This window comes from Egretta garzetta, unplaced genomic scaffold, assembly GCF_000687185.1.
Source record: "Egretta garzetta isolate BGI_Z169 unplaced genomic scaffold, ASM68718v1 scaffold40, whole genome shotgun sequence".
Taxonomy (NCBI): domain Eukaryota; kingdom Metazoa; phylum Chordata; class Aves; order Pelecaniformes; family Ardeidae; genus Egretta; species Egretta garzetta.
In genome coordinates, this window is record NW_009258484.1 from 114,320 (window position 1) to 132,653 (window position 18,334).

An 18,334-nucleotide genomic window follows, 5' to 3' on the forward strand; every position below is an offset into this window, starting at 1 on the left:
CTGAAGAGTTTCCAGGAATTTCTGGGGAGTGCTGTATGGCTGAGGCCGAGCCCATGCCACACACCAGCCAAGCCACCGCAGCCAAGCTCTGGGGCTCAGGAACCTTTCCTGGAACTGTTTAATTTAATAGCCAAGTGGCTCAAATATCTTTTCTGGTGTCATGTTCAAATGCAGACAAATGTCCTACAGTATGAGAATAATTCCTCATACAAGGAAAACATCTAAGAAATAATATCTCAAAAGATATTAAATAATGTTTGAGTATAACAATAATTTATTTGCTGGTCTCAGTTTTGAGGGCTTTCCAGGGTCAAACACAAGATGAAACACAAATGGTTGTGGTAGTGATGACACTTTAGTCATGTGCACTCACGTAGTTCAATGCTAATATTTAATGTCTATTTAACTAAAGGCCAAATCACTTACAAAGTTAGTTACTGTCAGGGCCTTTTGGTTGTATAGACCAGGCTTTTTTATTCTTATCTGTACGCTACATTAGCAATTTCTATACCTAGATCTTTCCTTCCTTCTGTGTTGACTGTCTCCTCTCTGCCATCCCCATCAGCTACTGAGATAGACACAAACTATCCAATGGTGACTTAATGATAAGACATTCTTATACTATTCAATTATGTGTATGTTTGTAAAAGGCAACACTCAAAGGGGCTTTGCCTAGGAAACTTAATGAAATACCGTGATAAAATTATGCAAGTTATTCTGTAGAATTAGTAAGTTATTAGAATCTAACTTCACTGTTAAAATACCTCCCAGCAGTGTCACACGTGTAATTTTGTATTATTCAAAATTAATTGCAAACTATTAATAGTCAAAATACTAAAAGTGAATGGATACAATAAGCTTTACAGGCTTCAAAATTAAATACTGATTATTTAATAAAATACACACAGTTCACTTTACGCTATCTTGGGCATCATTACTGTACAGTAAATTTGCCCACTCTTTAACACTAAATACATTTAAGAATACTAGTTACTATAACCCTATGTAATCCTATTTGTCGTTTTGTGTTAAAGAATCTTAACGAGCATAGTGAATCAATCTCAAGACCCATGTGGTGCTGAATTATTTTTAAAGGAGCTGTTCCTAGTGAAGATTTGATATTACTTGCTGATTTTATGCATTCAACTCTTCTGATGCATCAAAATTGCCCTGAAATAAATCTGAGCTTTTGTCTAGATAGGGAGAAATAAACAGAATAAATATTTCGGTGTTATTTAGATAATGCAGAGTGCCTTATTTCAGGAGATGTATTTCTTCCATATCAACTATCCAGTATGTTTGGCAATATCCTAAAAACCTACTCAGTTTGATAGTATTTGCTTATATAATTTCTGATCTTTAAAGATACAAACAATTAGGAATCCACAGAAACAAAGAAAATAAAATGTGAGCAAAAAGGTGACCAGTTACCTCACTCCTTTGAAACTGAAAAGATTTTTCCCAACTATGAGAGAAGGCCAGCTGCCTCCAGCTGCCTGTTCTCATTTAATAAAATTCATTCCTCTTCAGAAAAAGAAAAAAAAAAAGAGAACAGAGTGTCAAGATCTAATTTAGCCACCACAGGGACACTAATTCAGATGTCTAACTTTTCACGCAGAGGTTCTTTGACTTCAGAAAACACAAAGTTCTGTTAAACTACAGTATTAAGTTTGGTTTTGCCAATTTCCAGTATATTACTTTTCGTGGAGGAACTTCACATACTCTTTCATCAATATGATACCATTTTCATACCATGAATTTTGGGTTTTTTTGCACCCAGTCATCTTTAGAACAGGTTTAAAATCTAACTGTAAATCAAATTTATAACATCTGAACTAATGCCACATGGAACCACTTCACTTAAATGACTGGCATGTAGATCCTGGACGTACAAATCCTATATAAATATATCTTACCAAAGTCATCAACTCTAGTTGCATGAGTGGTGACTTCAGTGAAAAGGAAAGACATCACTGAGTCTCCAGAGAACTGTTTGATTTTCTCTCTCCATCTTCCCAAAGTGCAAGGTGGCTAAGATATTTCTAGTCATTTTGTACTCCAGCTGAGTAGTAAATAAGGGAAGAACACTCTCCTAACAGGCAGTCATTTAGTGTTTCCACTCCTAAGAAACTTGAAAATTCAACAGCCAAGAAGGCTTGACAGATGTTGTTGAGCCACTATTCGATCATACAGCAAATTTAGATATGTCTGTGTGGGATCAAAAATACCAGAGCCATACAGCACAAAATACTTACTCAATCGAGCCTCTGTTTGATTCTTCCACAGTATTCCTGATGGGTTGAATTTTCATTGTCTGACCTTCTAAGTTACTCTATGTTTGATACGATTATAATTTGATAGGAGATCAAGTATAATTTATTCTCTGTTGAGCCCTGCCTGATGGTTTGGCCAGTCTGGGAGCTTTGTAGCCCTGTCTCATCCAGATCAGCATCACGCTACCGCGCACTAATGCACGTGTCAGCAGCGATGGCCATGAAAACTCCTCTGATTAACTGTATTTATTCACCTGGAAGCATTTCTGCATAAAATCATTACCCTAAAATAAACACTAGCTTATTACTTCATATATATACTTCATATATATACACACATATATACTACAAATTTCATACCCAGACATGAATTCATCTACTACTTGAATTACATTAAACAGCAACATCTGAGGTTTTAGAGTGTTTCTGGATGTTTAAGCCAAAAAGTATACAGCAAAGCAGGTTGTCAGTTTGCCTGTGACCTTACCTAGCAACACAGAGGCGAATCTTAAATAGCCACCTTTTAACTAGCAAACTAAAATATTCAGAAAATCTTGTTCCATTTTGATCACCACCACTTGGACCCAGGTGGCATTTTACACTGGTGCCTCAAGTTATTAGTGGAAACAGAGAGTATATAAGATCAAAGTTGGATTCAAGTGAAGCCAGAAGCTGGTTAGCTCTTAAAGACAAGAAAAAGGAAGATTCTGCGTAATTCATTATCTACTTATCTGCCTTGTAAAACGGCCTCGCTGTGAGCACACCTACTTTGCCTCAATATCAAACACAAAGTTTTCATTCCAGATGTGGTAGTATGGCTGAAGTGGGATGAGTTTGACTTCAAAAGACGGAAGTTCTGCATGAAAAAAAAGAAGACAGAAGGTTATGACATGAGATTTTCAAACATACCTTAAACTCCTGGCATGTGGCAACACCCATGGAGAGGATGTTTGAGTTTGGATGAGCAGTGCGCTTCTAAAGCAAACCTCCTGATCACCTTCCCTTATTCTGCTTTGCTTCACATTCTTTGTCTTCACAGTGGAGCAGTCTCTGAGCACACAAAATTGATTTATTCACAAGGAAAATAAGCCAGAAGATAAGCTCTACTTGCTGATGGGCATTAAGTGCCCTGGACTAGAAGCAGCCTGAAGTAAATCTGCCCTGAAATGGGCTGAGTGTGGACGTGAGGTTCTCAGCATCAGCTGTGTTACTCTGCAGTTTGCTCCTACAAAGCCAAAGTATTTGCTACTGTGGATATAGCCAGAGTAATTCCCTCCTGGGTGTAGGTGTTTGCAGAGGATGCAGTTGTCTCCACTATTCTGTTACACCCACTAACTATGGCAAAACCAGTTTTGTAAAACTTAGATTTTAATTTTTCCTGAGGTTTTCTTTTGCCTTTAAGAAAAAAACCCCCTCACAGTAAATTCTACAAGAAAGCATAATTTCAGTGCAAATAAATCAAGCTATTTCTTACCCCGATTGTTAAATTGTTAATTTTCCACAGTGCCTTCCTTTTCTGTAAAAAAGCTTCTCTAAGAACAGCTCTAATGAACTTCTTAACTGAATTCTACTGAGAGAAAATAGATAGCTTTTTCTTTCATTCTAGTATCCACCAAAAACTTTAGCCAGAACTGCAATGATTTTAAAATTAATCTCATCTCCACTTTTTTCTGCAGTAGGAGAACCCTTCCAAAAAAGGATGTTTTATGACAAACTCTAAAGTTACTAAGTCTGTATAAAAATAAAGTTGTTTTTTTCAAATATAAGCAGAAGGCACACAAAACCAGAGTTCCCCCCTGTGCATCAGAGATAGCAGTGAGGCATTGAAACACTGTGAATCTTGTCCTTAGTACCTAACTACAGCCAGGTTTAATCACTCCAGTATATCTTTTAACACACAGTGATGACTTCATATATTTATAATGCAAATGAAATGTCCTCTTACCATAATATTTAACTTCAAATTCAGCAGAAACATTTGACATCTCATATTGATGAAACCAGGCTTCAATTTTCCAAGTTCCAGGCCTAAAGTTCAGATTCAGCAGAAAGTAGTTAATTAGGATTCTTCAGATATTTTGTGATGCTAATATATTTAAATTATCACTAAATGTTAATATTTTCTCTGCTTTGATCTCATCCCAAACTAATTTATTAATGGATTCCTCTTTGCTGAGAGGAGCCAGCAACGTATTTCTGTATGTCCTAGGAATGCTCAGAAAGGCTTTACGAGGAACTGCAAGATAACATATTTGCAAATCACATGTAACAAGCACTGGCTTTGAAAAGTTCTCAGAAATAGAGGACTCATCGTATATTTCCTATAGCTTATCTTCACTGTGATGTCAAAATCAATCTAGCATGCAAGAACACACTGAATATTAAGTAAAAGCTTGACTGTTTGAAATCAGAGGTAATTAACTACACTTTGCAAACTGAGCCCTTACAGAAGTGCTCTCCTGAATGTAGTCATACAGTTGAGCAGATTTTTAAGCAGTTTGCTAAATTGTTCCTTATCAGGGTAAATGTTGCTAGTTGTAGTATATTAACATTAAACTTTGGACTCATCTCTCCAAGATGAGGTGCTTAAAGGTAAAAAGATATTAAACATAGGCTCAATCTCTGCTCCACGGTGAGGGAAAGACAATTTTGAAAGGTAATTCAAGCAACTCAGCAGCTTAAAACTTCAAAAGGTAAGGGGGATGAATCCTGATGGTTTGATCCTGCTAATAGGAGGTGGGGTTAATCCTCACTTTAGACGTTATACTGTGAGGTCTTTCATCTGTGTGAGTCCCCTTGGGCTTCTCTACAGCCAACAGAGAGAAACAGACAGCGCTGAGACATGGAATCAGGGAATCATAAAATTGTTTAGGTTGGAAAAGACCTTTAAGATCATCAAGTCCAACCGTTAACCTAACCCTGCCATCCCACCACTAAACCATGTCCCTAAGCACCTCGTCTACCCAGCTTTTAAATACCTTCAGGGATGAGGACTCAATCACTTCCCTGGGCAGCCTGTTCCAATGCTTGACGACCCTTTCAGTGAAAAAATTTTTCCTCATGTCCAACCTAAACCTGCCCTGGACATGGTACATCTCATCCTGACATAGGCATCTAAAACAGCTCCAGTGTCAGAGAAGGGAGTATGGGGTGACCAGCTCAGGTACAGACCCCTGCATGGAGGTTCCAGGGCTAGCTCCAGAGCAGCAACCATGCTCGATTCCCTGCTGTCACCTGCTGACATTGAGCCGCGGTGCTTCCCAGGGGTAACCAAAGCAAAACTCCTGGCTTTAGTATACCTTGTCTCTCCCTGCTGTTCTAAATAAATGGTAAAGTAGACAATATACAGTAAGAAAAAAAAGAGGAGAAAACAGAGGAGCAGAGCAGGAAGAAGTGAAGGGCAGGACTCTGTTTTTAGCTTCAAGACAGTTTTGCTGCAAGAGACATTTTGACGTGAACTTTCAATGCTTGAGGCATAGCAGTAACATACTCAGCAATGTCAGGTATTTCAAAATTTTCACTGAACGCTGTTTTTATTTTCCGGTTTGACTTTTTAACCACCATTCCTTTCGAATTCTATTGAAAGAGACAAAAAAACCATAAAATTATGCACCAGGTGTCAAATATTTAAATCCAAAATCTCAAGTTCATATACTAGTCCTAAACAAGAGAAAATTCTCTGTTTACTTTCCTACTTTGATATTCACAGGTTACGTTTCCCTCCGTGCTCCTGATATTGGCTAAAAATCACAGAAGAATCACATAATCGTTGGGGTTGGAAGGGACCTCTGGAGATCATCTAGTCCAACCCCCCTACTAAAGCAGGTTCACCTAAAGCGGGTTGCACAGGATCACATCCAGGTGGGTTTTGAATATCTGCAGGGAAGGAGACTCTGCAACCTCTCTGGGCAGCCTGTTCCAGTGCTCTGTCATCCTCAAAGTAAAGAAATTTTATCCTCATATTCAGGTGGAACTTCCTGTGTTTCAGTTTGTTCCCATTGCCCCTTGTCCTGTCACTGGGCACCACTGAAGAGTCTGGTGCCCATCCTCCTGACACCTGCTGTTAAGATATTTGTAAGTGTTGATGAGATCTCCTCTCAGTCTCCTCTTCTCCAGGCTAAAGAGACCCAGCTCTCTCATCCTTTCCTCATAAAAGAGATGCTCCAGTCCTCTAGCCATCTTCATAGCTCTCCACTGGACTCGCTCCAGTAGTTCCTTTTCTTTCTCAAACTGGGGAGCCCAGAACTGGACATGGTACTCTAGATGTGGCCTCACCAGGGAGGAGTAGAAGGGGAGGATCACCTCCCTTGACCTGCTGGCCACACTCTTCCCAATTCACCCCAGGATACCATTGGCCTTCTTGACCACAAGGTCACACTGCTGGCTCATGGTCAGCTTATCATCCACCAGGACTCCCAGGTCCTTCTCTGCAAAGCTGCTTTCCAGCAGGCCAGCACCTAACCTGTTCATGGGCTCTACACTTGCCTTTGTTGAACTACATTAGGTTCCTCTCCATCCAACTCTCCGGCCTGTCCAGGCCTTGCTGAATGGCACACGGCCTTCTGGTGTATCAGCCACTCCTCCCTGTTTTGTATCATCAGCAAACTTGCTAAGGGTACACTATGTTCCCTTGTCCAGGTCATTGATGAATAAGTTGAACAAGACTGGACCCAGTACTGACCCTTGGAGAATACCTCTAACTACAGGCCTCCAACTAGACTCTGCGCTGCTGGTCACAACCCACAGGGCTCTGCCATTCAACCAGTTCTCAATCCATCTCACTGTCCATAAATGACTGGACATCTCACGATGTGTAATTACTGATTTCTGGAGAGGAGTCATAGCTACAGTTTTACTCTTGGATCTTTTGTGGAAGGCTTTCGTAGTTCCTGTGCTGAAGAAGCGCTCATTAACAGTGGTTTTTGTATACTTACAAGCACAGCAACTGTAACTGTATCATCTGTTGGCCTCATAGCATTGTCCAAAATGAAGATCCTGTATTTTACTGTTTAACAGAAGAATAAATGTGTTCATATATTTGTTTCTGTCCTTTCTAGACAGTAATTATTACAGGCTCTAAACTGAGTTACTGAATTTAGGATAAAACACTTTCTTTTAATGAAAAGAAGTCTGAGAAATTTCTAAAAAATAATTGCATTCTTCCATAGGCTTTGCATGTGACATGACCAAACTGAGACCTTTCTGAAGCAAATTCTGAAAACTACTCAGGGAGCTTCACTCGCTTTTGTATTTTTTCTGCAGTCAAGGCCTGCAACCAAACTCGGGAACTTCTTTGACTTCCCTCTCTTGTTACTTAATTAAATAGTTAAGTAACAAAACAGTTGTGGTCTTAAAGTGCAAAGAAAGGAAACTTATTGCTGGTGTTGCAAGCAGACGCCATAGGAGGTTTTTTTTTCAGGTTTCTCACAGTTTTGTTTTCAAAGGAAAAGTAATTGTTAAGTTTTTTGAACGAAAAGGAGCAGATTTTGTCTGGCTCTTGTTAGAAGGGAGAACAACTTTTTGACTCTGGTGGCATTTCCACACGGGTTGCTGCAATGTGCAGTGCAGACCCTGCAGAAGCCCTGGCTGCAGAAGGCGAGTTTAAAAACTGGGCTGGCTGGTAAGCACAGAGGTAGCTGAGGTTAAACAAGAAGGATTTACATTAGGAAGGATCAAGTCATTATTACTTTTTCTAATCATGCTCTTATAGCATCTATATTCAACATCTGAAATGCAGCATTGGTATTTTAACCTTTTGAGTTTGGTGTGTATATAGGCTTATCTGTCTGAATAAAAATGTAGCCTTTCTTGGAAGACAGGAGGATGCGAATGCTTTCAGTGGTTTTCTTATAAAGGTCCGTGCTTTCGGTGACTAGCAGGACATGCGGCCGATTATTCTTCTTGAACAGATCCTCTTGCACGCTCCCTGGCTTGACCTAAAGAGGACAAAAAGGAAAAACCGCGCAGAGTCAGATATGAACCTGGTAACTTTGGAGCCACACAGCTGAGGACCAAAATCTGCTGAAGTGCTTAAATAATTTTATTAGCACCATTCAACAGAAGATACTTGATTATATCTTTCTTACTGGGTGTTATACCTTTCCTACAGGATATATATTTCTTTTTAAGTAGAAATACTATCCAATCACCCATTTTCTGCTATAGAAATACACATTCTTCTGTCCAATGGCAATAAATCAAGCCCTGTGACTTTTCTTCAGTCTACATGCAGAACAACAAACAGTGATAGAGCAATTAAATGCTTCTAAACTTTATTTCGTCACTGATCTTCAGCAATAAAACGATCTTTCATCACCATGTGCCAAAACTTGAGCTTGCTTGCTGGGCACAAAAGAGTGCTCACAATCACCCCTGAAATTCTATTAGGCATTGTTTTATTAGCTGGGTGGGTGAATAAGGTGCTGCTGTCACTGGGAAGGATATTTTGTCATCTGTCTCTAGGGATCAGTGTTGTCTCTGTTCCAACATATTGCTAGTACAGACTGCGTGCTTTTTATCACCAAATTAAAACATGTATATCACTATGATGGTAGACTCACCATTAGTTTTTCCATTGCTTGGTAGTTGTTATTTTGGTTAAGGTTAAAGGTGATCCTCTCTGATAGGAGCTGATTTCTTGTCTCATCTTTGAAGTATGCAGTAACTTGCACAGGCCTCTGTGCTCCATGGACTTGAACTGTTATTGTCTCTTGCGTGCCCAAATGTACCACGTTTGGGGCAGTAATAAGAAATCTAAACCAACATAGAAACAGATTGTCCAGTGTGTAGGCTGAATTTCATATAATACAAGAATGTCCAACCAATAAAAATTTTAAAGAAAAAAACAGACTTTCACAGAACTGTTGAGCTTGGGACTTGTGGAGATCGAGGGAGGTAATTCTGCCCCTCTACTCAGCTCTGGTGAGACCTCACCTAGAGTACTGCGTCCAGCTCTGGAGCCCTCAGCACAAGAAGGACATGGAAGTGTTGGAGCGGGTCCAGAAGAGGGCTACTAAAATGATCCGAGGGCTGGAGCACCTCTCCTATGAGGACAGGCTGAGAGAGTTGGGCTTGTTCAGTCTAGAGAAAAGAAGGCTGCGGGGAGCCCTGATTGCGGCCTTTCAGTACCTAAAGGGGGCCTATAGGAAAGAGGGGGAAAACCTTTTTAGTAGGGCCAGCTGCGTTAGGACAAGGGGTAATGGTTTTAAACTAAATCGGGGTAGGTTTAGGCTAGATATAAGGAAAAAATTCTTTACAATGAGGGTGGTAAACCACTGGAACAGGTTGCCCAGAGAGGTAGTGGAGGCCCCATCCCTGGAAACATTCAAGGCCAGGTTGGATGGGGCTCTGAGCAACCTGATCTAGTTGGCGGTGTCCCTGCTGACTGCAGGGGGGTTGGACTCGATGACCTCTAGTGGTCCCCTCCAACCCAAAACATTCTATGATTCTATGATACTGTTTGTCTTGAGACCAAGAATCATCAACTGGCTTACCGGATAATTATGGCTTGAGAAGAAATGTGTTAAAAGCACAAGCTGTTTAAAGACAAAAACCCTACTTGAATTCACAAATAACTTATTTACTGTAAATGTTTCTGCTTTAGTCACTAAGCATATTAGAAATCAATGCTGGAACATTGAAAATATTTTACTCGAGATGGGAATTTCCTGGGACAGCTCAAGACTGCAGAATAAATCTTCCAACTAACTGAGGACCATCATAAATCTTTGCACATTTCCCTTAGTTGTTCAAGAAACATCTGTTGATACTGCCACAAGCAGCAAGTATGGGACTGTGTTAACATACATGCTTCTCATAAACCCTCTTGCCAAGCAGAGCTGTGTCTATGGCATTATGCTAATTATTGTTTTACCAGTAAGTTTGTATATGTGTCTTTTTCCACAGACACATCCCACATCAAACAACAATTCAAACAATTTGCCTTAACATGCTTCTCCCCTAAAGAACAAACTCCATGGCAGTTGTTAATTGTGTTGCTTAACGTACCTGTAAAGCAAAAGACAGGGAGATACCACACTAAGAACCCGAAAACTGACAGTGACCCGATCACAGCTCTTCCAAAACAGAACAGGAGATTAACCCGGTTGAGGCAGTTTGAAGTAATTGCTACATTACTGGTACCTGTAATATAATGACTCATGTCTAAACATCCCTGCTGACTGCAGGGGGGTTGGACTCGATGACCTCTAGTGGTCCCTTCCAACCCAAAACATTCTATGATTCTATGATTCTATGATCACCTAGTCCACCCCCCTTGTTAGTCAGAGTAGAGGTTAGAAGAAGGAAGTTTCTCTCCGACTGATCCCCAAATTCTGAACCATCACATTTAGGTTTGACAAGAGATCAGTTCCTATAGACAGGAGAGAAAAAACCCTGCAATATATTCCAGGCACTGCCAATGCCATTTATGGCATGGTTTAACTCAGAGAAAGTTCTCTAAACTCAACTTTCTTGAAACAAAACCAGGCTGTGCATTAAGATTCAATAAATGATATTCATAAATGCATATTTGATACTATGAAGTCATGTATCCTCATGTACTAGCACCTACGTTATGGCAGTTTGTTCTTTAATACAGCAGGAGGTATCAATTTCCTATATAACCATGCGTACAGGGTTTCAAGTAGCTGATCTTCATTCAGACGTCTCTGTGAAATGCTGGTAATGAAAGACCACGGAAGGTGAGATCACAGCCCTGGGAAGGGCTGAGTTGGAGGCTGAACTGGTTAGGATTTACTTTTTTCTCTTTATTGCTTTTCTTTATTCTTAACTCTGCTTTGGTGCTTCTTGGTAATTAATTTCATGACCTTTAAAATGTAGATTATCATTCTTGCCCTCTTTTGTTCAAGTATCTTTTACACATAAAAATCAGAGAACTATGTGAAGAGCTATGTCTAATTATATATATGACAGAAAGAACAGTTCTGAGCTCAAGAAAGCTGCTTTTGGAAAATTTTTATTCTTCGGAAGACTTCTAAAATGAAATGTAAATAATTTTACCAATATCAGAATGGGTTAGCTGAACTTTCTGTTTTTTTACTTTTTTGAAAAAATTTTTCTTCTTTCTTAAATTTATAAAATGAAAGGTGGGCATAGAAATAAGGGAATAAAACTGATACAACTTTTTCAAATGAAGCTCAAATTTACTTCCATTTTTTTCTGATAATAATCATAGTGCACTGTGAAAATAGAATAAAAATAATCTCTCTCCTCCCATATGATTAATGAAATGCATCACAGGTGGTCTGACTCTTCACACAAACATAGGGATCTTGGGAAAGAAAAACAGAACAGCCTTCAATAAACATTAAAAAGTCTTATCGTTTTTACCTGTACATTTGTGAAAATACTTTCTAATGTTTCTAGTTTACAAAGAATGATGAAACTTCTCTTTCAGTTACATTTACCCTCATGCAATGCTTGATCCTGATCTTTATTGTTTTCATTTTGTCTAATTGTCTTCTCTAATTCATTAGTCAGGCAGGTTTGGCACCCTATATACATTTAAACACTTAAATGTTGAGAAGAAAATTTGCATTTTCAGCTGTGTTCACTGTATTTTCTCAATGGCACTGAAGGGGTTTTACTCTAAACATGTCACTGCATCACCCACTCAGAGTGTGTTGGCTCTAGCAAAAGTTGACAAGAGACCTGTCTTTACATATGGAAAAGAGTGTCTAATGTTTGATCTCTGCCATACCCTACAGAAATTTAGGGTCTTTTTCTTACAGTGGTTTAGTTAGTTGTTTAAGAGTTTACCTATGCCATAGCTCATACAGACGTGGTCACTAGCCTCCATTGCCCATAATCTCAGCTAGCCAGACACAAGCCAGATCTGGTCTTGAAGCATCATAATGATATTTTCTGGACATAATGTTCAGTTTCATATACCTAATACGTTCAGTACCATGTGTTTCCCATACCCAACTACTTCAGGAAAAAAACCTACCTCAGTCCCTGTTTCCACTAAGATTTTATCACAGATGACAAAGCCTGTGCTTTACTGAAGATGAAGTGTGACTCCAGATGCACCACAGGTACCCCAATATCAAGTTCCTATGGGGCTGCAGTTTTCATGTTGATGTGGTCACTGAAGGTCACCACCAGACTGCAGGCAGGGGTCTGCACCTGGCTAAAGCCTCATAAGAAGAGAAATATGTATTTGGGGCTGGAGATAACCTCAAAGGAGGGCTGATATGGAAAGGGTGGAGGTTTAACCTGACTGAGCAAATATCTCATTAAAGCTCTCCTCTGGCTATGGCAGGTACCTGAATCCACTTGATCCTGGTGGGAACAAAGCCCACCTCTGCCCTACAGATGAAGGTCAATTTGAAGGACCTTTAATATGCTCCATAGGTTTTCTCAAAGAGTTACCTCTATTTCCCAAACCCAGGAATTTATCCAAATAGAAGAACCAGTATCAACAGAAGTAAATCTCCACTAAAATAGAGGATAAGGACAGAAAAATCCTGAAGCTCTTCCAGTTGTGAAACCTTTGTCTTCTGGAATGTATAAATCAATTACAGAAAGAAGAGCTATTCTTTCTCAAGATTTTCCAATCCTGTAAATGTCATGAACTAAAGATGAACAAGCAGCAATAGCTGCATGAACATCACGTTTAGTAGGACATTTTTAATTACTTGTTACTGAATGGACATCTCTCCCCTTAATGGTGCCTTAAAAGGGCAGTTTTAGGCTTTTTACTTTTTACCTATTTAAGGTTGCACAAATTTTCAGTGTTCCAAGAAACAGGCTTTGTTGATTCTCTACTAAGACCATCAGCATTTCCTACTTTCTCTTTCAAGGGATTTGTTAGGAGTGAAGAATTAATAATAAAATGTACTTACGATGGTGCTTGCTGTGTATTGGACAACAGCGAACAAAAGCTCATCAAAAATACCAGCCTTTCCATTGGAAAACTCTACAACATCTGCAAAACAGAAATACCAAACAGCTACCGTAAATCTACCCTTGAGGTCCAGGTGGTAAGAAGTGACCTGATGGCACATTGCAGCACAGAACATTACCTATCCTGGTTATTTATTAATAACTTGCATAACCATGCAACCAATAATGATGGACATGCAAGTGATGTACAATAGCCTGGGGACAGACATTCTGGACTAAGCTACAATTTTACATTTTTTCATTCGTTCTATTCCCAGCTTCAATATTTTCACACGATAGCGGCTAAAAGTCATGTGCCGAGAGAAATTTTCACAAACACTGCAAAGGCAATCCCAAAATCCAACAAGACACCGTGGCTAAAAGAGCACTTCTAAAATGCTCTTCTAAGCAGTAAAGCACTTCTAAATGGGGACATATGCAAGCAACAGATCCCTTCTCTATGTCATTACTTAACTCCAGGCATCTCTGCAGCCTAGCAAAGGTGAGAGATAGCACCAAAGGAACTGCACTGGAAATGTGCCTCTACAACTCAGACCTATTCTCTAGTGCTTGAAGGCATTAATCTGCTTTAATTTAAGTGGAAATAAAATGGATGTCTCTGTCTGAGCTACTCAGCCCAATTTTCCTTTCTGGTCAAGACAGAGGGCTTTTCCAGAGGGTAATTAGCATAAGCACATAAGATGACTCATCAGCTGAAGGCATTCCATACTGCAGGAGAGACACATAGTGTCTTAAAAGGCAGGATACTCAAAAAAAGGGGGAAAAAATTATATCTGAGGAACAACTGTTTGTGCAGGAAACAGTTCTGATCAAAGACAGGTGAAAGAACAAACTGAAGCTCTCATCAGATCTCATTTTTTGCAAGCCTTCACTGGATCGTTGTCTCCCAAACATAATTTTGTTGACTCATGAGAATGGAAAAATGCCCATCTGATTTACAGGCAGGTCAAATCCCAGAAATGATCACATGGCTGCTCACAAGTTCTGGGGATAAACATGTGAGTCTGTGTCTTTAATCATTAGCAGTGGATGCCTTAAAGCAGCACTCTGGTACTTGTATGGGGAAGTCATGCTCACAGCAAGGGCTCATTGCCCACGGTCGTGTTGCACTGTGAGGGTGAAGGGACCTCCACTTCACCCCACCCCTTGCCTAAGAGACATCTCTTGCCTTGCTCTTCAGACATAAGCAGCTCCAGCAACAGCTGCTTCAAGGCAAGGAGGTAGGGGAAGAGAAGAAGTTGTAAGGTGTCAGCAAACCAGTTTGCTATTTTACACTGAGTGTGCCACAAGCGTGGTAGCTCCCTCTGAGACAAACACAGACAGATGGCAAGTACTTTCTGCTCATTGGTGGTCACAGAAAGTACCACCAGCAGTAGCAACGAGAACGTTTCTGGCTTCAAACTCACATGAGCAAAAGCTAAATTTTGCCTATTCTAGGCATAGTTTTTTTTCCAGGAGACAGTCAGTTGCATTCAGCCTTCCTCTTCTGGCTTCCACTCTCACTGTCAGTCAGGTGGGAGGTGAGGAAAGGTACCTGTGGATCCTCAGGGTCCAGGCCCATGCTCTTAGGGAGATGTTTACAGGAGATCGGAAAAGGGAAGTGTTAAGACCAAAGTTACTTTCACTTTGCCCTCCCTACCCTCTCATTCCTTCTACAGTTATGCATTGACAAAACTGATTTATTTCCATGACAAAATCACATGATTTTACTCAGGGCTTCTGGCCTCCCAAACCCAAACAAGGTGGTGAGGAAGAGTAGAGATTTCTACCATGAAGCTGGTCTGTGCTCAGGAAAAAGACAAAGGTTTTGTGGAAGAAGTAGTTCTCTGGGGAACAGGGCTCATGTTCTCCCCGGGGAGCAGAAGAGGCTTGTTAAACTTGCAGCTGGTAAAATAAGGAATTTTCACTCTTGCATTGAACAAAGTGAGGATCATGGGGGAAGTTAATCAAGAGCAGGAGTAGCTGTGGAGCATGCTAAGGCTCCTGCCGTTTTCAGAGACAGTTCCACTGCTTGGCCTTACATGGCTGCCATCCAAGGCCAGGGCTGACGCAATCACTGATCAGTCTCAGTCACTAAAACAGAAAAAGAAACAAGTATGAAAGGGTCCTTTATTTTTGCTCCAGGCAAATGAAAAATAAGAAAAAAAAAAATCAACATTTGCAAGGTCAGTGCCCTTTCCTTGAGAAACATATATGGAGTTCTCCCAGCTGAAAAGTCAACAATTTGCAGAAGACTGCAACACAACCAGCATGGGTTTCCTGCTCCTGAAATCACAGGAAAGGCAACTTTGCACGGTGGGGTCTGACCAAAATCTCGCTGTTGTGCCGGTCTTTATCAGAGGGGAGGAGAGGGGCTTTCCGTTGTCCGGGCTGGCTTGTTTGCCAGGGCACCGAGGTCTGTTTGCACAGCTATACAAATAGCCATCTATGAACTCTCAGTAAGACATTTACACAGATCCCTTTTTAAAAGGGACCTTGCAAAAGCCATTTTTTGCTTTTGCTTGTTTTTAATTGGATTTGCACACTTTTCCTTCCTTGTGAGGTATGAATATATGTATACACGTGTGTACATAGCATCTATCTATAGCAATATGCTGCATAACCATTTTATACTTGAATGTAAGGAGGTGTTCTGACTCTTAATAAAGGTACTTCTTTCCAAAATATAAACCAGTAACTGTAATTAAATAGGGATTTTTCTCAGTCTTTCTCACAAACTCAAAAGAGCAAGTGTATATACAACCATTTATATAACTAGACATAAAATGCCTTACGCTTTATTATTCTGTCTCTGCATTTGTATAAAATGAATATTGCACCAGTTCTTGAGTATTACAGATTCTTCAGATTGGGTGGGATTGTGTTTTCTAGTATAATGCACAATATTCCAGTCCAAAGACACGTTAAAATATAACATAATGAAATGAAATAAAGTAAAATAAAATTCTCTCAGCTGAAGGTCTCCAGGACATGCGTGAAAGAGAAAAAAACAGAAAACGCACCCTAAAATAACTTTTCTAAAGGCAAAGTCCTTTTCTATTTCCTCATCAGCCACTTTTTACCAGGTACGCTATTGATCCTCCAGCTGGCCCATGCCCCAGTGCAGCGTGTGGAAAACACAGTCTGGGACTGATGTATGTTTAGGAAGGAACTAGTGAACCCTGAGCTCAGGGGGACAGAGTTGCTTTATTTTGAATATATGCTCTCTCTCCTTTCAGTAGCTTCATTTGAACTTTGTAGGCTTTCACAGTGTTTTGAGCACCAGCAGTAGTTTTTGTTCTTTGGCTTGAAGTGCTTCCAAAAGGCTTTTTCCCCTTAATCTGCCTAAAAACTAACAAGACTAAACTCTTCTTTCACTTTCCTCCTGCACTCTTTCACCTCCGCCTGGCAGAAGGATACAAAGGACAGCTTCACAAAGCACATTTTACAAATAAGCACCGCAGTGATATCCTCTTTGCCAACTTACAGGGAATTGTGACAAACACAAAAGGCAATATTTCACTTCTGACATTTCAGAAAATTAGATTTGGAAATCCTTTTTCAACAGCAGACCATGAAGTGTGAGTCTAATTTGAAAAGTTCCTCTTAACAGCAGGATAACTGCTCTTTAGCATCAATGTGAATAGAAAATGTAAATTTAAACTATACTTCTTTTCTTTACCATAATCTAGGTCATGGATTAAAAAATTAATCTAGGCTCTAGTTGCTTTTGCCATGAAAAATTGTCTTTTTTGTCTATATTTTCTTCAAATGTTCTGCTTTTAGTGGTCCTAAGTGTATCTTCTGAAAAAATGTATTTAAAAGAGGAAAACCAATATATCCATGGGTTTTTCTGCTCTTGCTAAGGAGCCTGGATTTTGGGGGGATTAAGAAACCAGGCTTATTTTTTTCTCATGGGTTCCTACCAATGGGTAGGCTGAATTCTGTGATTTTACTTAACTAATGTCAAAAAAAAAAAAAAAAGAATTAAAAAGAAAAAAAAGAAAAATAATTTAGGATTTGTGTAAAATGTTCAGAACCAGCACTGCTTCTGAGAATTTACTGTTTAATATGTTGCAAAAGTGACCTATATAAGACAGTATAGGGTTTTTTAGGTCAAGCAATAATTGCGTTGTACTACTGGTGTAATATTTCACCCTACTGTAATAATGCATCCTGGTTTTTTTGTCAACTACCTTTTTCAGAATCTCAGAGTGCTTTGGCACTTTTAAGAAATGTAGGTCAAATTTAATAAATATACCAACTAGAGCCTTGTTTAGAAAAAGCCGATGGACAGGCCATTGCCAGGAGGGGAGGAGGTATCTGAGCACGCAAGTGGCTCTCTCACCCCAGGTGAAATCAAAGAATTGCTAGAAATGGGGAAGAAACCCACTTGGCTGAAATCATACAGTGTATTTGGGGTACTGCCATTGTACCAAAACCTCCTGACACTCTGTCTAGAGTCGTAATCTCAAATCAATCCTTTGTGGTTTTTTCTTTCTTTTCTTTAAATTTAATTATAAACCCCAAAGACAAGCCAATTTTTCCTCGCTACCAACTGTAACAAATACACATTACCTACAAAAATTAACATATTTCAAGTATTTTGATCTTTCCCAGCTTCTCCATTCTTCTGGACTGTAATGAACATAGTCGTCTCTTTAGGGCATTCTTTTCTTCTCTTTTTCACGGGAGCAAAAGATAATAATAAGTTAAAAAAGCAAAAGGTATCTTGAACATTATCAGTGGCAAAAGCTAAAAATTTAACGAGCTGAGAAGAATAAGAACAAAGTTTACACATCCAGTTCTGTGGATTTGGGACCATATCATGAAATCAAGGAAAACCAGCCTTTTATGCAGGCAAAAGTTAGGGAGGCGATTTATAACTGTTACTGACCCTTATTCTTTGCATTTGCTGACTTGTTAAATGGAGATACTCTAACGTTTCAGACGATTGCGCAATTATACTAAGAAATGTTTCACAAAAAAAAGAGAAAAAAAAAATCACATACCACGTACAACCACTGCTCACTGTGTGCCTATCTACCATTGGCAGCTTGATTTGTTCTGATCTGCAAATTAAACCTAAACCATTCACTTCACCCAGTAACTTGGGGAAACATGAGACACAAGAAAGCTTCTCTTCTCCCAAG

General features: G+C 39.6%; 1 protein-coding gene across 1 annotated transcript in view; it reads right to left on the reverse strand.

Moving 5' to 3' along the window:
• Nucleotides 1–13,206, reverse strand: part of LOC104131486 (complement C4) — a 54,199-nt gene extending 40,993 nt beyond the window's left edge. Inside the window, 7 exon segments of the mRNA XM_009644654.2 lie at nucleotides 3,042–3,129; nucleotides 4,219–4,301; nucleotides 5,764–5,849; nucleotides 7,208–7,278; nucleotides 8,026–8,209; nucleotides 8,834–9,026; nucleotides 13,142–13,206. Of these exon segments, the coding sequence (XP_009642949.1) occupies nucleotides 3,042–3,129; nucleotides 4,219–4,301; nucleotides 5,764–5,849; nucleotides 7,208–7,278; nucleotides 8,026–8,209; nucleotides 8,834–9,026; nucleotides 13,142–13,206 (770 nt within the window).
• Nucleotides 13,207–18,334: the final 5,128 nt, after the last annotated feature.